The following is a 15,172-nucleotide window of genomic DNA, read 5'->3' as shown; positions in this document are numbered from 1 at the left end:
GGAAGGTGCTGTGTTCTGCATGGATTTGTGTGTGGTGTGTAATGGTGGATTTTCTGGTGTGTTTCTGCTCTAAATCTCAGCTCATTCATCAAGCCGCTCCATGTGGGGCGGTAAATAACGTAATGGTGGCGAGTGTGGCACTAATAAACACATAATACTCGCAGGATGGAGAGTTTTTATCCGCTGTGGTGGGATTTGTTTGTCAGTATAACTGCTCATGCTTAGTCGTCCTGTTGAAGTTCACTGATAAACTATGGAAGCACAGTGACGATAAACATTTAATTTTACTTGATTGATGATGTTGTAGATCTCGACTTATTTCATTATGTTGGGATGACACTGCTTGTCTTCCTGGGATTACAGGTTATTTTCCTGAGAAAATGACTGAAAAGGACTTGTTATTCCAGGGAATTTCAGTGTAATAATTGTTTAAATTTCTCTCTTCTTAAGCTCAGTATTTTTTAAAGTTTTATTGGATTTTAGAAATGTGAGAGACCTCACATGACAAATAACGACTGTTTGAACAATTTTGCTGCTATAAGAACAAGATTACTGACACAGCACACACAACATTTGGGCATTAGACACTTTCCCCCATGAGTGAAGTTACTGACTCAGTTAGACAAGCCCCGCCTGTTTAGAGCATTCACAGTCTACAAGGGATGGTATACTGAACATGATGGAAGAGGACTTCCTGGTTCAGTAAGAACCTTTCAGTTAGCAGACTGCAGATGTAAATTAGCATTTAGCTAACTCTGGTACGATGCATCAAATGGCAACATTTATGTTTATTATTGTACATGGTCCATTAACAAATGAACAAATAAATTTAGAAATAAATTCCCACTTGTAGTCACTTGTTCAACATTAAACTATTGAAAGACTGAAGGGAAAATTGCAGTGGATGAAACAGATTTTTTAAGTGAAGGACAGTTTCCACAGTGCAGTTTAACTAAAAAAAAAAAGTTAATAACCCAACTTTAATGTTCAAGTAAAATTGAGTTTATGTAATTTAAAATGGCTAAGTACCTGAAACTAAACGAATACTATTTTGTTCAGTAATACTTATTTTTTTAAACCAGTTGGCTCTAATGTTTTGAATTCTCTAAAATAATCGGGGATTGCAGTATAGATTATATATTTCAACTTGAGTCATATTCAAAATACTCAAAAAACTTGGAATTTCCTTTTGCTGGACTAATAAAGGGATATGTTATCTTAAATAATATTTCCATTACTGAAAAATTTGAGCGTAATCAGTTTCAACAAATATTTTGAGTATTTCCAACTTCTGTTTTACAGTGTAGAGTAAACAAGCTAACTATGGCTAGCTGTTAGCTTCCTGCTATATCCACTGTGGTAGTAATTTCTTTCATCTGCAAGAGGGAAATAGTGCATTCGTTTGGGACTAGTTTCTGATGTGGATTAATACACAGCTTTGAAGAGCCCTTTAGAGTGGACAGTACTGTGTGTGCACACATATAGTAAAGAATGAGCATACCAACCTGCACAACAGTGTGGATCACTGATTTTTTCTGTTGTTGTTTTTGGTCCAAAGCCTTGCCTAAAACTTAGAATTTAAAGACAGTGCCAGGCTTTTCAGATGTCGTCACACACATGGGCCTTCTGAAAATTTAAATCTGATTTTTAGAGATTTTAATGAACAGTTGACTCAAAAAGTCCAAAGTTAAAGTGGTGAAGGAGGGATGATACAAAATGTTACAGAATTATTATCTACTTATTAGTGGTTCTAACCAGCTTTGACTGCTTTTTACATCACTGACCCGGTGTAAGAGTGGCCTTCATTAACTTGTGCATCCTACAAATGTCTGCTTTTCTGTTTATAATCAAACTGTGTTAAGCTCAAATAAATCTATTTGAATATCAGGTCAGACTTTTTTTTAAATGGAAATAGTCCAAATTTAGTCCTTGAGCTGAAAATTCTTCACTCAAGGAGATTTTTTTTCTACATGCTGAAACAGTTGCAATTTATTTTTGGTTTTTAGCTTAGAAAATTCAGGAAGGAAAATATTAATATTAATGTTTGGATAATGTAACTAAAATGTCTCTATAGAGGCTAAGGATAAAACACAATCAATCCTGATGATGTCTAAACAGTGTAATGTTTTTTCCTATGATGCCACCTACTGTTACTTTAGCAGCATTACATCCAACATCTTAGCAGCCACAACATGATGAACAACTGTAGATTTACTTTAATGAGATGCTCTTTGCCATCATGACACCAGGCCACAATCATTTTATTTTTCTACAATTTAGGTCATTACTACAGTTTATGCATTCCACCATCTGTTTTTGATGTGTTTTACTGATGAATTTCCAGGCAGCTTGCTTTTGTTCAGAACAACTAACTTTCAAAATAACATCATGTTAATTTAAATGGAGAATCTAAAGTAAACTGTGACCTTTTCAATCTGAGACCTGCCATGTAATTTATCAGTCTTCAGTTTCAGCCATCTACAATGGGTCTTGACAATCCATCCAATGTTTTAAAGCTGCAAAATTATATGAATTTTTCTATTAACATTCACCTAATGAATCATTCTTTTTGTACAGCCAATGCATAAAAAATGTTAGCTCAAAATTAAAGGAGCAGGTCTCAGCTTATTTAAAAAGAGCCTTCATTATTCCACCATGAGAACCACACTTAAGCAATGTTTAGCAGAGGTACAGGAAGGAAATTTGTGTTTTAAAAGGCAGAAACCTTGAGCAGAAGAATAAGATAAATTGTAAATGCAATGGTAAAAGTCTTTGTGGTGTTAGCAGGAGCAACCATGTGTGATAGTAGACTGCTTACTTAAAATCAGCAACTAAAATGAAAATTAATGTAATTATTGTTTCTGTCTTTTGTCTCCTTCAGACCTCCAACAGAAGACTCAGGAATGCGAAACAACGTGGCTGCTGCTCTAACCTCCACCCCTCCCAGCAGCCTCCCATCACAGACGCACCCCCTTAGTCCGCCAGACTCCGCCTCCTCCCTCACCCCCTGCTCCTCACTGCCACCCTCCGTGTCCCCCACCCTCACCGACGTCTTCGGCCTGCCCACCCCACCCATGGGCAGCGGCGGCGGCTACAGCCTGAGCTCCTCGTGTGGAGGCAGCGGGAGCTCTCGCTCCCCTTCACCGCTCACTCTGATGCAGGCAGTGGCAGCCTCGGGGAAGCCCTTTGCCTCCAAACCCATGGAGCTGTGGAGCAAACACGACGTGGCTGACTGGCTGGAGAGCCTGAACCTGGGGGAGCACAGGGACGCCTTCCTGGACAATGAGATCGAGGGCGCACACCTGCCATCGCTGCAGAAAGAGGATCTGATCGACCTGGGCGTGACGAGGGTGGGCCACCGCATGAACATCGAGAGGGCCCTGAAGCTGCTGCAGGACAGATAAGCCCAGAGGAGATGGGTGGAGACGTTTGGAGTCAGGGCCGAGGAGAGGGAGGTGTTAATGCTCACTTTTACTCTTCATCAGACATATTCTCAAGTCGTGGATCTGGGTAGAAGTTTTGTCCAAGCTGATGCTGCCTCTTGCTGTTTTTGTCCTCTCTCATCCTCCGTCGCCCTCATTCAGTGCTCCGGTCTTGTCCGCCCTCTTCCTCCTCCCCCCCGCCCTGAGCACCAGGGGATCATGGGATGTCGGACGGGACTGTCGGGAGAGAAAGAAGAGAATAGCTGCTATGTCACATCAAGGAGAGCAAAAGCAGAGGAGGCCAGTGCAAAGGACTGAAACAAAAACTGGAATAGTTTGAACTCAAACACTGGAAGAAACACTCGTCTGGAAGTTTCTTTCTCATAGACTCGTGCTCACCCAACTGCTTTGGAATACTAAAGACTTTTTCCATGCACCCCGGTGTGGGTGCATGAAAACCAGCTGAGCTGGTTGTTGCTCCTTTTCTATCTTTGCTAGAGTTTGTTCAGAGAATAATATTTCTTCACTAGAGTCCTACCGGAGTTATATTTCTGGGTGCATCTAAGGTTGTAGAGAAAAATTTGCGATAGACTCCATTTTTCTTGCTTTTCACCTGTTTGTGTCAAAATAAGAACATTAGATGACATGTTTAAAGAAATATTTAACAATATCTCATGACCACACAGACACCTTATGCACAGAGAATTAAGGAGAACACACACTGTTCTGCACTCACATACACACCCTAAGCACGTATACACACACCGATACTTCGATGGCCTTCTTCTCCAGAGAGAGAGCAAAGCATGGAGAGAGGTGGTCACCAGAGGAGGAGCTACGCTGTAGCAGACCACACCCACCCAGTGTCCACCTCATCACACAAGGAAAAGTGAGGCAAGGGCACGAGGTACGAGACGGACAGACAAACGTTGGACCAGTAAAATTGTCACATTGAAATGGTTTAACCAGCTTTTCTGTCTGTAAAGGGCACACTCGTCCCTCTTGGCTTTTCCTTCTACTTCAGTGTGTGTGTTTGTGAGTGTGTATTTGCGTGTGAGAGTGTGTCTGTCAAGGGTTGACCCAAATTATTAAGGCCAGTTTAGCTCTTTCCATGGATCTGATATATAGGCCACAGTATAGGGAAAGTAGAGCTGTTCTTTACTTTTGTACTTTACTTTTCTCATTCTGTCAAACCTCCCATCACTTCACCGTTAGCAGGTCGACACTTGGTGTTAATATGGCCCCACACTAATGCTAATGTATCAAACACCCTATGTGTACGTGGTAGAAGTTGATGTTTTTTTTAAAGAGAGAGTTGCATGGTATGTTAAAAGAAAACTTTGACATTTTGGGGAAACAGCTTATTGAATATGTCAGGTGGGAGTTAGATGAGAAGATTGATGCGCTCATGTTTGAGCTGAGGATGGCTTGCTCTGTATAAAAAATGAACGCAGGAAGCCTGTCATTGTGCAGAGTTTAAGCTAAATATATGACAACCCCCCTGAGGAGCTCACTGAGACTGCAGAATCTGTACAAGAGGGGCAAGATATTGGAAGTTAGTCGCTATTGCCATTTCCTTTCCTGTTCTATGAAATAACCTCCAGTAACATCTTTATTTCAGCCCAGAACAAGAAGGAAATAGTCAATGTGGAAACCAAGGGGTTTACAAAATTTAATCCAATCCCAAAACCAATTGGACATCCCCAGGCAACAGTTAAGCCTTTATTGATCTCTATAAAAAAGTATGTGCATTTAATTTCAGGTAACAGTCCTGTTGTGGATGTTTAATTCTTTCTCCTTTCTTGTCTCTTGCTAGACTGTAAATAATGGAAATGGGAGTCTTTCAGTGCAGACAAATGTAACTTTTCTGACCCCCTTATTTTGCCTTGTTTGTAGAGGAATGGTAAACAAGAGTAATTAAGGAATGTGTCTGCACTTTTCCTCTAAATATCCTTTGGTGTTTCTCTAAAAATTGCTATGGCCTAAGCCAGGGGTGTCCAAACTTTTTCCACAGCGGGCCACATACAGAAGGACAGTAGGGCCGCTTTTTTATTTCTCACCATGAGGATTTTAAAGTTTGTAAGATTAATCCAATTTAAGTTAATAAATGCTTAATGACTGAGTATGCCTTAATGGCTAGTTGATGGCTGACAGGGCAAATAGACAGTCATTTTTAGGATTTTGGGGAGCCAGATTTCAGGGGGCCTGTTGAGCCTTGGCTACCACTGGCTCTGCCCTGAAAAATTATTGGTGAGGCTATTTGTTGTGATAATCCATCAGGGCATTATTAATCAAGATATCTTCTTGTCAAAATGTTTGTTTACGGATTTAACATGGTGAAACCAGGAAGTACAATACAGTTAAGCACATTCTTCATGTTTTAATGTGGGCCATATTTCATTTTAGCGCTACAGTTTTCTGCAGGCCAATCAAAAATGGCCCTGGGGCCCCATTTGGCCCCGGGCCATAGTTTGGACACCCCTGGCCTAAGCCATCAACATTGGCCACCACCCCTGGAGGTGAGTTACAGCCATTTTGCATAAAATGACAACATAGTGTGACCCAAGAAGAACTTTAACATCAACACAACAATCTCTGTGAACAAGGCCTACAGCGTCACGTCTGATTGGTTGTCAGAGTCCACCGGTGAGTTTGGGTTGGTCCACAGCTTCAGTCGGATTAAAAACCTCCACACCAATGGACTGATTTCTGCAGTGTTGTCCAGGGTCATTTGATCCCGGGGTCCTATGTTCCCAGGGGTTTGGATACAAGACTTCTAAATTCCCATAAGCCTGTTTTCCACGTGTCCTTGTTTCCCAGGGTCCTATGGTTCTTGGGTCTTCAGTGTCCTGTAGTCCCAGGGTCCTAGGTTCCAGAGTTTCCAGGGTCCCTCTTCAGTAAGGCCCCATGTTCTCAGAGCAATGTGTTTCCAGAGTTCCAAGGCTCCAAGCTCAGATGGTCCTAATGGTCCTATAATCTTAAAGTCCTCAGTGTAATTTGATCCCAGGGTCCTAAGGGTTTCTGTGCTCCTATAAATCTGTGTTTCAGGGTCCAATATTACCAGAATTTCCATGTACCCACTTTCTTAAAGCCCTAAGTTCAGAGGGTCCTAAAGGTTATAATCCCCGGGTCTGATGTTTCCCAAGATTTTTGTGAACGGCCTCTCTATGGATGGTTCTGTTCTCAATGAATCCATGCTCCCATTGATCTCAGGGTTCTTTGATCCCTGCGTCCAGTAATCCCAAGGTCCTGTTTCCAAGGGATCTATATTCTTAGGGTTCACAGGATCCTTATGGTCCAGCCTTCCCAGGATCCAGAGTTTGATGTTCCCAGAGTTTTATGTCCCCAGGGTCCTTGGTTACCATGGTCTAATGCTCTTTGGGTCCCCAAGGTCCTAGATTCTTCTTGAATGCCCCCTTTTCCACAAGTCTCATATCTTCAGAGTTTCCAGGGTCCTATTTCTTAAGGTTCTATGTTCTCAGGGTCCTACTTTCCTGAGGTTCTTTATTTCCACGGTCTTCAGGGTCACTTTATATCAGGGTCCTCAGTGTTCTAGATTGCCCAGGCCCTCACTGTCACTTGATCCCAGGGTCCTATGTTCCCCAAAGATCTTATTAACCAGTGGCTCTATGGTCCAGGACTTCTGTGCTTTATGGGATCACAATCTATCCATAAACCCATCCCCTAAGGTCTATGGAATGGTAAGTTCCCAAGGTCCTCAGAGTTCTGTGTCCCAAGGGTCCAGTCTTTCAGGGGTTTACAAGTTCTGAATCATAAAGTCATCTAATTCCAGGGTCCTCAGGGTTGTGTCATTTAATCCCAGTTATCATGTTCCCACTGACCCTTGGTTCCTTCGATTTCAGCATAATACCAATTTTTTTATGTCCTAAGGAATTTTTGTTGTTAGATCCCTCAGGGTTCAGTGATCTCAGGGGTCCAATGGTAACAGGATCCTATGATTTAAGATTCCTTGTTTTCAGGGTCCTCCTGGAACATAGGACCCTACCATTCCACAATCAGAGGATCCTGTGTCCCCTTAGTCTTTTGGATAATATGATCCAAGAGTCCATTGATCATGGGGTCCAATGATCTTAGGATCCTTAGGGTCCAGTGACCCAGACTTATTTGGCTTGATATAGTGGTCAGTATTACCAAGGTCATTTGGGTATTATGATCCTTGTGTCCTTTGTTTCTAATGGTCTTATGATCAGATTTAGAATTTTCTCCATCGATTAATCTAGAATAGAATAAGGAAAGTAAAAATAAAAGATCACGGGGCAATAATCGATCAGACCTGCTGGGAAACAATGACACTTGGTGAAACAAGTGTGCTGGAAACAACTTCCGGAACCGTTGTCTCATTGAAGTGGGCCAAAATTACTGTCTGCTGTATGTCAAGTCTTCATGCCTGGCTTTGGCTCACTGCTCACATGAAAGTGTCATCAATCTCCTCATCAAACCCTCTCTTGCCTAGCTTTCACAAACTGTCAAAACAAACAAGGCTGTTACTCAGTAGCATTTTAAAAATTTTGATCCTGAGTTAAATTATATTTCAGCCCTTTTATGAAATATAACTCACAGGTTCATATTTAAAGATCTAAAAACCAAGTTTTCACAGAATTTAGAATTTCTATTTATCTAAATGACTACGTGAACATTTTGTACATTATTCTTTCTTATAAACAAATGTGAGGAGATTAGATGTGTTGCCACCAAGCTAACTGGAGATCAGATACAATCAGCTCCATGATAAGACAAAAAGAAACAGATCTGCAATTTTGACTCGAGTGTTTGAGGAAATGGTTTATCATTAGCCCTGAATCAGAACTTCTCAGAGAAGGGGAGAGATGCTAAACACTGTTGTAGATTGACTCTGGCAGCCGTTACAGAATCACTGTTGAAGATAAACAAGATTTTTTTCTTATTTATATACTTTTGTAGAGCGTCTCCAGCCAGATGACGTGAAATCTCACTGAACTGTTGGCTTTTTGAGCAGATGGAGAATCCGTGGCTTCTGGGTTTTATGTCGAATTACGTGAGTCACGCAAGTCGTCATGCCTCCTCCCACCCTCTAACCACTGTGTATAAAAAAAATCAGCAGAGAATAAGTTGACAAAGCCGACAGATGTTCATCAGCTTGAGCTCTGTGTGAGATTACAAAGGGTTAGAAATCATTTCTGATCTGTTGCAGATGTATCCAAACTGGACTCAGAGTTTCTTCAAGTCTCTTATTTCTCCATTACTGCAGCTCCTGCAGGACAGACCGCATTTAAACTTTATTCTAAGGGTCCAATTTTAAACAGAATCAGCATTTATTAAGCTGGAAATGTGTATGTGTTTGCTAGCAATGATTACGGGCTGGTCAGAAGTAGAAGTACAGTTTGTGTTGAAATGTGTGTATATAAGAGTGTTTAACAGGATTAAAATGTCTATTTGATTAAATGTATAGCTCTATTAAGAGGTTTAGAGTTAAAATTCTATGATGGAGGATCTTTAGTTGCCAGAGCTGACCTGAGGACCAAAGCAGTGGATTCCCTCACTCCCCCTTCATCATCCTGCAGAGGATGCCTTAAATAGCTCACAGTCCAATCCCCCCTCCTCCTCCTCTTCCTGCACCACTGTCGCTCGTACAGCTCGTGTCGTATTTTAAAGTAGATTCTTTCAGGGCACACCTCACGTGTGGTTGATATGTGCTCGACAGTAACCCTACGTCTGGAGAGATTTTAAACACCTTTATTTGGTTTCATATCTTCATGTTGAGGTGCAGCTTTCCAGGAGACAAATGAAACATACACAAGCTCTGTGTTCTGTGAACATTCAGCCGTATGGAGGCCTGCGCGGGACAATGCTGCTATAATCCTGTTCCATATTTTAAAACAAACAGCGACATGTCGGACGTGGGATAGAAAAGCACAGTATTTTTAAAGATTTGTATAGAGTTCTATGAAATTTTATAGAGGTTATCTGAACAACACACTGATGCGTGGATTGCCAAAAAAACAGAAATACTATATACATAAAAATGTGATTATTATTAGACTTCTGGGTTATGTAAGAAGCAATATTTATTCTGAATGAATCTCCTTGGTTGTATTTTATTTTCCCATTTTAAAGCTACATATCATGATGCGTTCACTCGTCAGTGTTTTAATGAAGTGTTGCCTAAAGTAGATACTACTGCAGTTTAAGATATTTTGGCCAATCAAGTGAAACCCAGGTATATGGTTGGCAGCAAGGGCGAATACGCTGCAGCAGCAATGTATCAGTATCATAAGGAGAGATGGGCTGCAACTTTAGGATTAAAGCACATTTAACAATGCAAAAGTCCAAAAATATACAACACAATGAGCTGCAAACCAACACAGAAAGCTGATAATGTTAAAAACACAGCTGAGGCTATAAACCAGCTATCATAGTGGAGCTGCTTCAGGCCTGCAGGGGGCACTAACTGAAACTAGATTAGTGAAATTCTGAATAACTGTTTATGAAGTGAATAATTATGCTGCTCTTTTGTTTCTTGATATGTAAACACTTAAATCTACCTAACAGTCACAGCTGCCAGAGTTTTCAGAGACAGTTCATTGTACCGTAAGCTGTAAACAGCAGCAGTAACTTGAACAAATCTAACTATTATTATTATTACTGAGCACGAGGGCCATATGAAAGGAAAACAACCTGAGCTTTTGACTATAGAGTTATAATATTACAAGAATAAATTGATGAATGTTTGAAATTGCATCTGTATGAGCAGAAGTCATAATATTAAGAGATTAAAGTTGTACATTTACAAGGTAAATTTTCCAAATTATTTTATTAAGATTGGAAATATATGAGAACAAAGTTGAATGAAGAGGGACTCACATTATTATGAGTATACATGCACAAGATTGTCAGCATGATACTGGTATCAGCAGTTATGAGCTCCTAAAGTTATTATTTCAAGTAGATATGAAAATTCTGCCTATATTTAAAACCAATATATCTGCTGTAAATAACAATCGTAAGAACACGTTTGTTGAGTTTAAAGCTGGATCAACAAATGACATCAGCTGAAGTCTCTACTCTTTGTTCATCCTCACTGCTTAAACTTCAAATTGTGTTTTAAGGACAGAAGTTTCAGGCCTAAACTACATTCATATTGGTATGGACATTAGTAGGGCTAAAATGAATTTGGAACTATCTGCATAGTGGCTATCTGGTATCAATACTGGATAAAATCCAATATTATACATTCTTTATTATGAGATTGAACTTGTGAATTTACAGGGACAGTTATAAATTTGAAGACTGAAGTCCTAAATTCAATTTTAAAAAAGTTATAAAATTTATATAAAGTTAGAAATCCACAAGGTTAAAGCTGTAAGTTTACTATATAAATACAGTAAGTAAGCAAAATTAAGGTTATAAACAAACAAGAATAAAATGGTTAATTCTAAAGTTTGAAATGAAAAAATTGACTTGAAACAAAATGTTTAAAAATTACCAGTTTAAAGTCTCCAAAGAAAATATTGTTGTGGAGTTTAACTTCCTTCTTTTATAAAAACAACGTTCTATTTTTCCAAGATTGAAGTAATAATTTACAAAATTTTAAAAAATTAAAATGGGAAAGTCATACATTTACAAGATAATAAATATAACATGAGAGGTATTTACAAAAAAAAAACCTTAAATCAATGAGTCTGAAGTCTTTATTTTACAAGATTTAAACCACAATTTGAATTTAAATTGACTTCAATTACAATCCGATGGTAAAAAAAAAATAATAAAGGTGATAATCAAATCAGGGAAGTTTCCTCCATTTATAAAATAATTCCAAAAGGAATTTTTTGAGGTAACCACAAAATTCCTTTTATATAGATGGTTTATATTAAAAATCAATGGCTCTCATTGTCACTGATAAGCTCAAAATATGTGTATCTTTTTCATCATTTATACTTACTAACATGGAAAACATTATTGTCTTAGGATCGATATTTTGGTTTTATTTACAGCAGTGGTTCTCAACCTTTTTTCCACTGGGCCCCCCACCCCTTCTCATATCTAAGAAGAGCTGCCCCAGGACCTACACAAAAGAAGGGACATATTTCTGTCAAAGATACACATCAATTTGAATTGTTTTTATTGTTTAAAGCCAACCAGAATAGCCTAAAACAGAAGTGATCTCACTAAAAGACCTTTATATGAACATTTCACAAGTGTTTCATCATGATTTTAGATAGTATGAATGTAATTTTAACAACCTTAGAACAGACAACCCTCTCAACCATGAAAAGGAGGGTTCCCAGGTTGGGAGCCACTGATTTAAACCAAGGACATTAGAGATACTGAAGTATGATTTAACTTTTGATATTAGTATATCTAGACAACTTTACTTTCATAGATTTATGACATTAATCTGATGAAATTACAACTTTAATCTCAGAATTTTAAAGTATATTTAACAAATTAGTCTCTGGTGTGTCTCTTGTTGGAAGTAAAAGTCCTATTAGCGCCCTCTACAAGTCTGGAGCACTTCTGTTGTGACTGGAAATTAACCGTGAATGTTGCATTTATTTGCTACTTTTGTGCATATTTCTCCACATTTTCTTATTTATTACAGCCTGTTTCAGATGTTAATCAGCTGCTTTTTTAACTACAGCATCTTTTTTTTAAATTGTAGCACATTTCTGTTGGTGTTTCTGTTTTGGACTTTTGAATGTGACTCTAAAAGAAGCAGCCCATTTCTCTTCACTGCCGCTTCAGCGTGTTTGTCCTTGTAGGCCACCGTACAGTTATCTTCTGACGACCACCATCTCATCTCCTGAAATCCCTCAATCTAGAGTGTGTGTATTTAAAAAAAAGCAAAAATGTGTAAATTTCTAAAAAAAAAAATATCTGCAGGCCATCTTGGTAGAACTATATGAAACCTATATATATGTATACATACATAAATCCACCAAAAAGAGTAGAGGTGGCCGCGGGTCACTGACAGTTTTCTCTGTTGTAGATCTGAGTAGATGTAGAAGAATCTTTAAAAGCATCACCGTGGCGTGGAGCTTCACCGGCCGTGTTTAAACAGGCACGGCTCACTAACCCACCTCCACCCCCCCTTTGAAACACTGCTCCCACCTTTCTCATCGTCCAACATTTGGGTAACTGTTTCTTTTACGCTTTCTTTTCTTAATTGATTAATTTATTTTCTCATTGATAGATTTTATTCTTTGATTAAGTCTTCATAGAGGCTAAGATGTTTTTTCGGTAATTTGTGCAGAGACTTGTGTTCATGTTTTCTATGTTGCTGTAATTTTGTGCTACTGAATCATCATAGAGTCAACTAATTACTGAAATGAAAAGAGAGAGAAATTTTCCTGTAACTGCACTCTTCCTCCCCCTGCCCCCCCCCCCCCAAATCCTCAAGATTTCTTGTATGGCAACCAAAATTCACTGTAAGAAATAAATATAATATTGCACTAGTGTTGTTTCCCTCTCTTTGCTTACAGTGTTCATGTCTGCATGTTCACTCTGGAATGACCTTGATGGAAATGATCACTGTGGGGCAGTGATCTAGGCTCAGGACCATCGTTAATGAGAAATCACAACCCTAATTTCTGAAAACATCAACCATTTGATAAATATTTGCTGCAAACTGTTGCAGTTTGATTCAAAGGAAAAAAAAACATGTTTAAAAGCACATCATTAAGGAAACCCTGGGAGGACATGAAAATGAATCAGGATCAATTTATTTTGGCTTTTTATAACAAAAAAAAAAAAAGCAAAAAACCTCTTTATTGTCAAAGTGAAATTAGATTTCCACAAAGTAATGTCGATTAAATAAAAAAATATAATGAAAATAAGTTACTGCATAAATATTCACCCTCTTTAACCCTTTAACTCCTGAGCCTCTGGACACTTTTTTTTTTTTTTTTTTTACTTTGAATGGCACAGAAAGTGTCTTGTAAGTGCTTTTGCCTATTATTCCAGAGTACTTCAATATCTGGCAGTTGTGTACGATGTACTGCATCTTTAAAAAGTGTTTGTTTTTTTTTAACTGTTTAAATTAAAACTGAGTTTCTGGGCTTTTTTCTTATTTTAACTATAAAAGGCCCCGAAAATGTCCTGTGTGTACGTGCTTTTACCCATTTTTCCACAATACTTAGAACTTTTAATATATGGCAGTTATTTACATATTACTTCATGTTACATGTTTTAACAGTTTAAAATGAAGAAACACAAAAAACAGGGGAACTTCATGCTAGAATCTTAGTGGGAAAAGGGGAAATTACAGAAATAACTGCATGCTGGCTGTAAAGCACAGTTTCTTAGCTTTCAGAAACTGTTTTAATTTTTCCGATAGCACAAACAGTCATGCAATTATGGTCATGTAAAGTGTGCTTCAACAGCGCGTTGTCGACGACGCGCTAGGAGTAAAAGGGTTAAAGCGACTGACCTAATTCAACAGAGATCCAGCCAATTGGTGCTAGAAGTCTCATGATTAGATAGACTGGTTAATCATAGCTACACAGATTGATTAATCTGTATTTTGGCTATCGTTACACCGAGAAGACAAAAGAACACTCCAAGGAACTCAGAGAAGAGGTAATTGAAAAGTATAAGTCAGGGTATGGATAGAAAAAAAAATCCAAAGCACTGAACAGATCAGTTGAATCCATCATCAAGAAGTCGAAGGAATATGGCACGTGTGAATCTGCCTAGATCAGGCCGTCCTCACAAACTTAGAGACTCTGTAAGGAGACTAGTGAGAGAGGCCACCAAGACACCTATGCCTACTCTGAAGGAGTTACAAGCTTTAGCAGCTGAGATGGGAGAGACTCTGAATACAACGTTGCCTGGGTTCTCCACCAATCAAAGCTTTGAGGGAGAGTCATAAAAAGAAAACCACTTTTGAAGAAAACTCAGATTAAATCTAGACTAGAGTTCACCAAAAGGCGTGTGGGAGACTCCATGGTCAAGTGGAAGAAAGTTCTTTGGTCTGATAAGACCAAAATGGTGCTTTTTGGCCAGGAGATAATGTTAGGTGGATGCCAAACACTGCAGATCATAACAAACACACCATCCTCACTGTGAAGCACGGTGGTGGCAGCATCATGCTGTCAGGATGCTTCTCAGCAGCCAGCCCCGGAAGTCTTGTAAAGATAGAGGGTAAAATTAATGGGACAAAATATAGGAAAATCCTGAAGGACAATCTTATTCAGTCTGCAAGAGAACTACAGCTTAGGAGGAGTGGCCGAGTCAAAACTCAGACCAGTCCCTGTGCAATCTGACAGAGCTTGAGCAGTTTTGCAAATAAAATGGAGTAAAATTTCAGTGTCCAGATGTGCAAGCCTGATTGAGACCTATCCACACAGACTCAGCGCTGTGATTGCAGCCAGAGGTGCAGCTACTAAATACTGTCTCAAAGGAACAGAATATTTATGCACTTACTCTACATTTTATTTGACATTACTTTGTGGAAATGTGTTCTCACTTCGAGATTAAGAAGTTCTTTTTGTAATTTTTTGTCAAAAGCAAAATTATATTGACCATAATTGATTTATAAAATAAACAAAAGGGTAAAACATCAAAAGGTTGAATACACAAAGAGTCATTTGTGCCAGTGTTTTGAGTAAGCACAAGTATTTCATTTTGTGAATCAATTAATCGAGTTACAAATGTAGACATAAAAAATCTGTTTAGTGTGAAATGTTGAGACATTACTGTAACAAACTTGTCCATCTTGGTAATTTAAGAAATATTCTAAATGCACCATTGTG

The 15,172-nt window shown here is 38.8% G+C and overlaps 1 protein-coding gene across 1 annotated transcript in view; it reads left to right on the top strand.

Annotated features, from left to right (window-relative positions):
- The window catches only part of LOC121506994 (SH3 and multiple ankyrin repeat domains protein 2-like), a 351,623-nt gene extending 338,770 nt beyond the window's left edge, over nucleotides 1-12,853 (top strand). The window contains exon 25 of the mRNA XM_041783083.1: nucleotides 2,882-12,853. Coding sequence (XP_041639017.1) covers nucleotides 2,882-3,404 — 523 coding nt within the window. The 3' untranslated portion in view covers nucleotides 3,405-12,853. The remainder of the gene's footprint in view (nucleotides 1-2,881) is intronic.
- Nucleotides 12,854-15,172: the final 2,319 nt, after the last annotated feature.

The sequence above is a fragment of the Cheilinus undulatus genome, linkage group 1, assembly GCF_018320785.1.
Source record: "Cheilinus undulatus linkage group 1, ASM1832078v1, whole genome shotgun sequence".
Lineage (NCBI taxonomy): Eukaryota > Metazoa > Chordata > Actinopteri > Labriformes > Labridae > Cheilinus > Cheilinus undulatus.
This window is presented reverse-complemented; position numbering and strand designations above follow the sequence as displayed.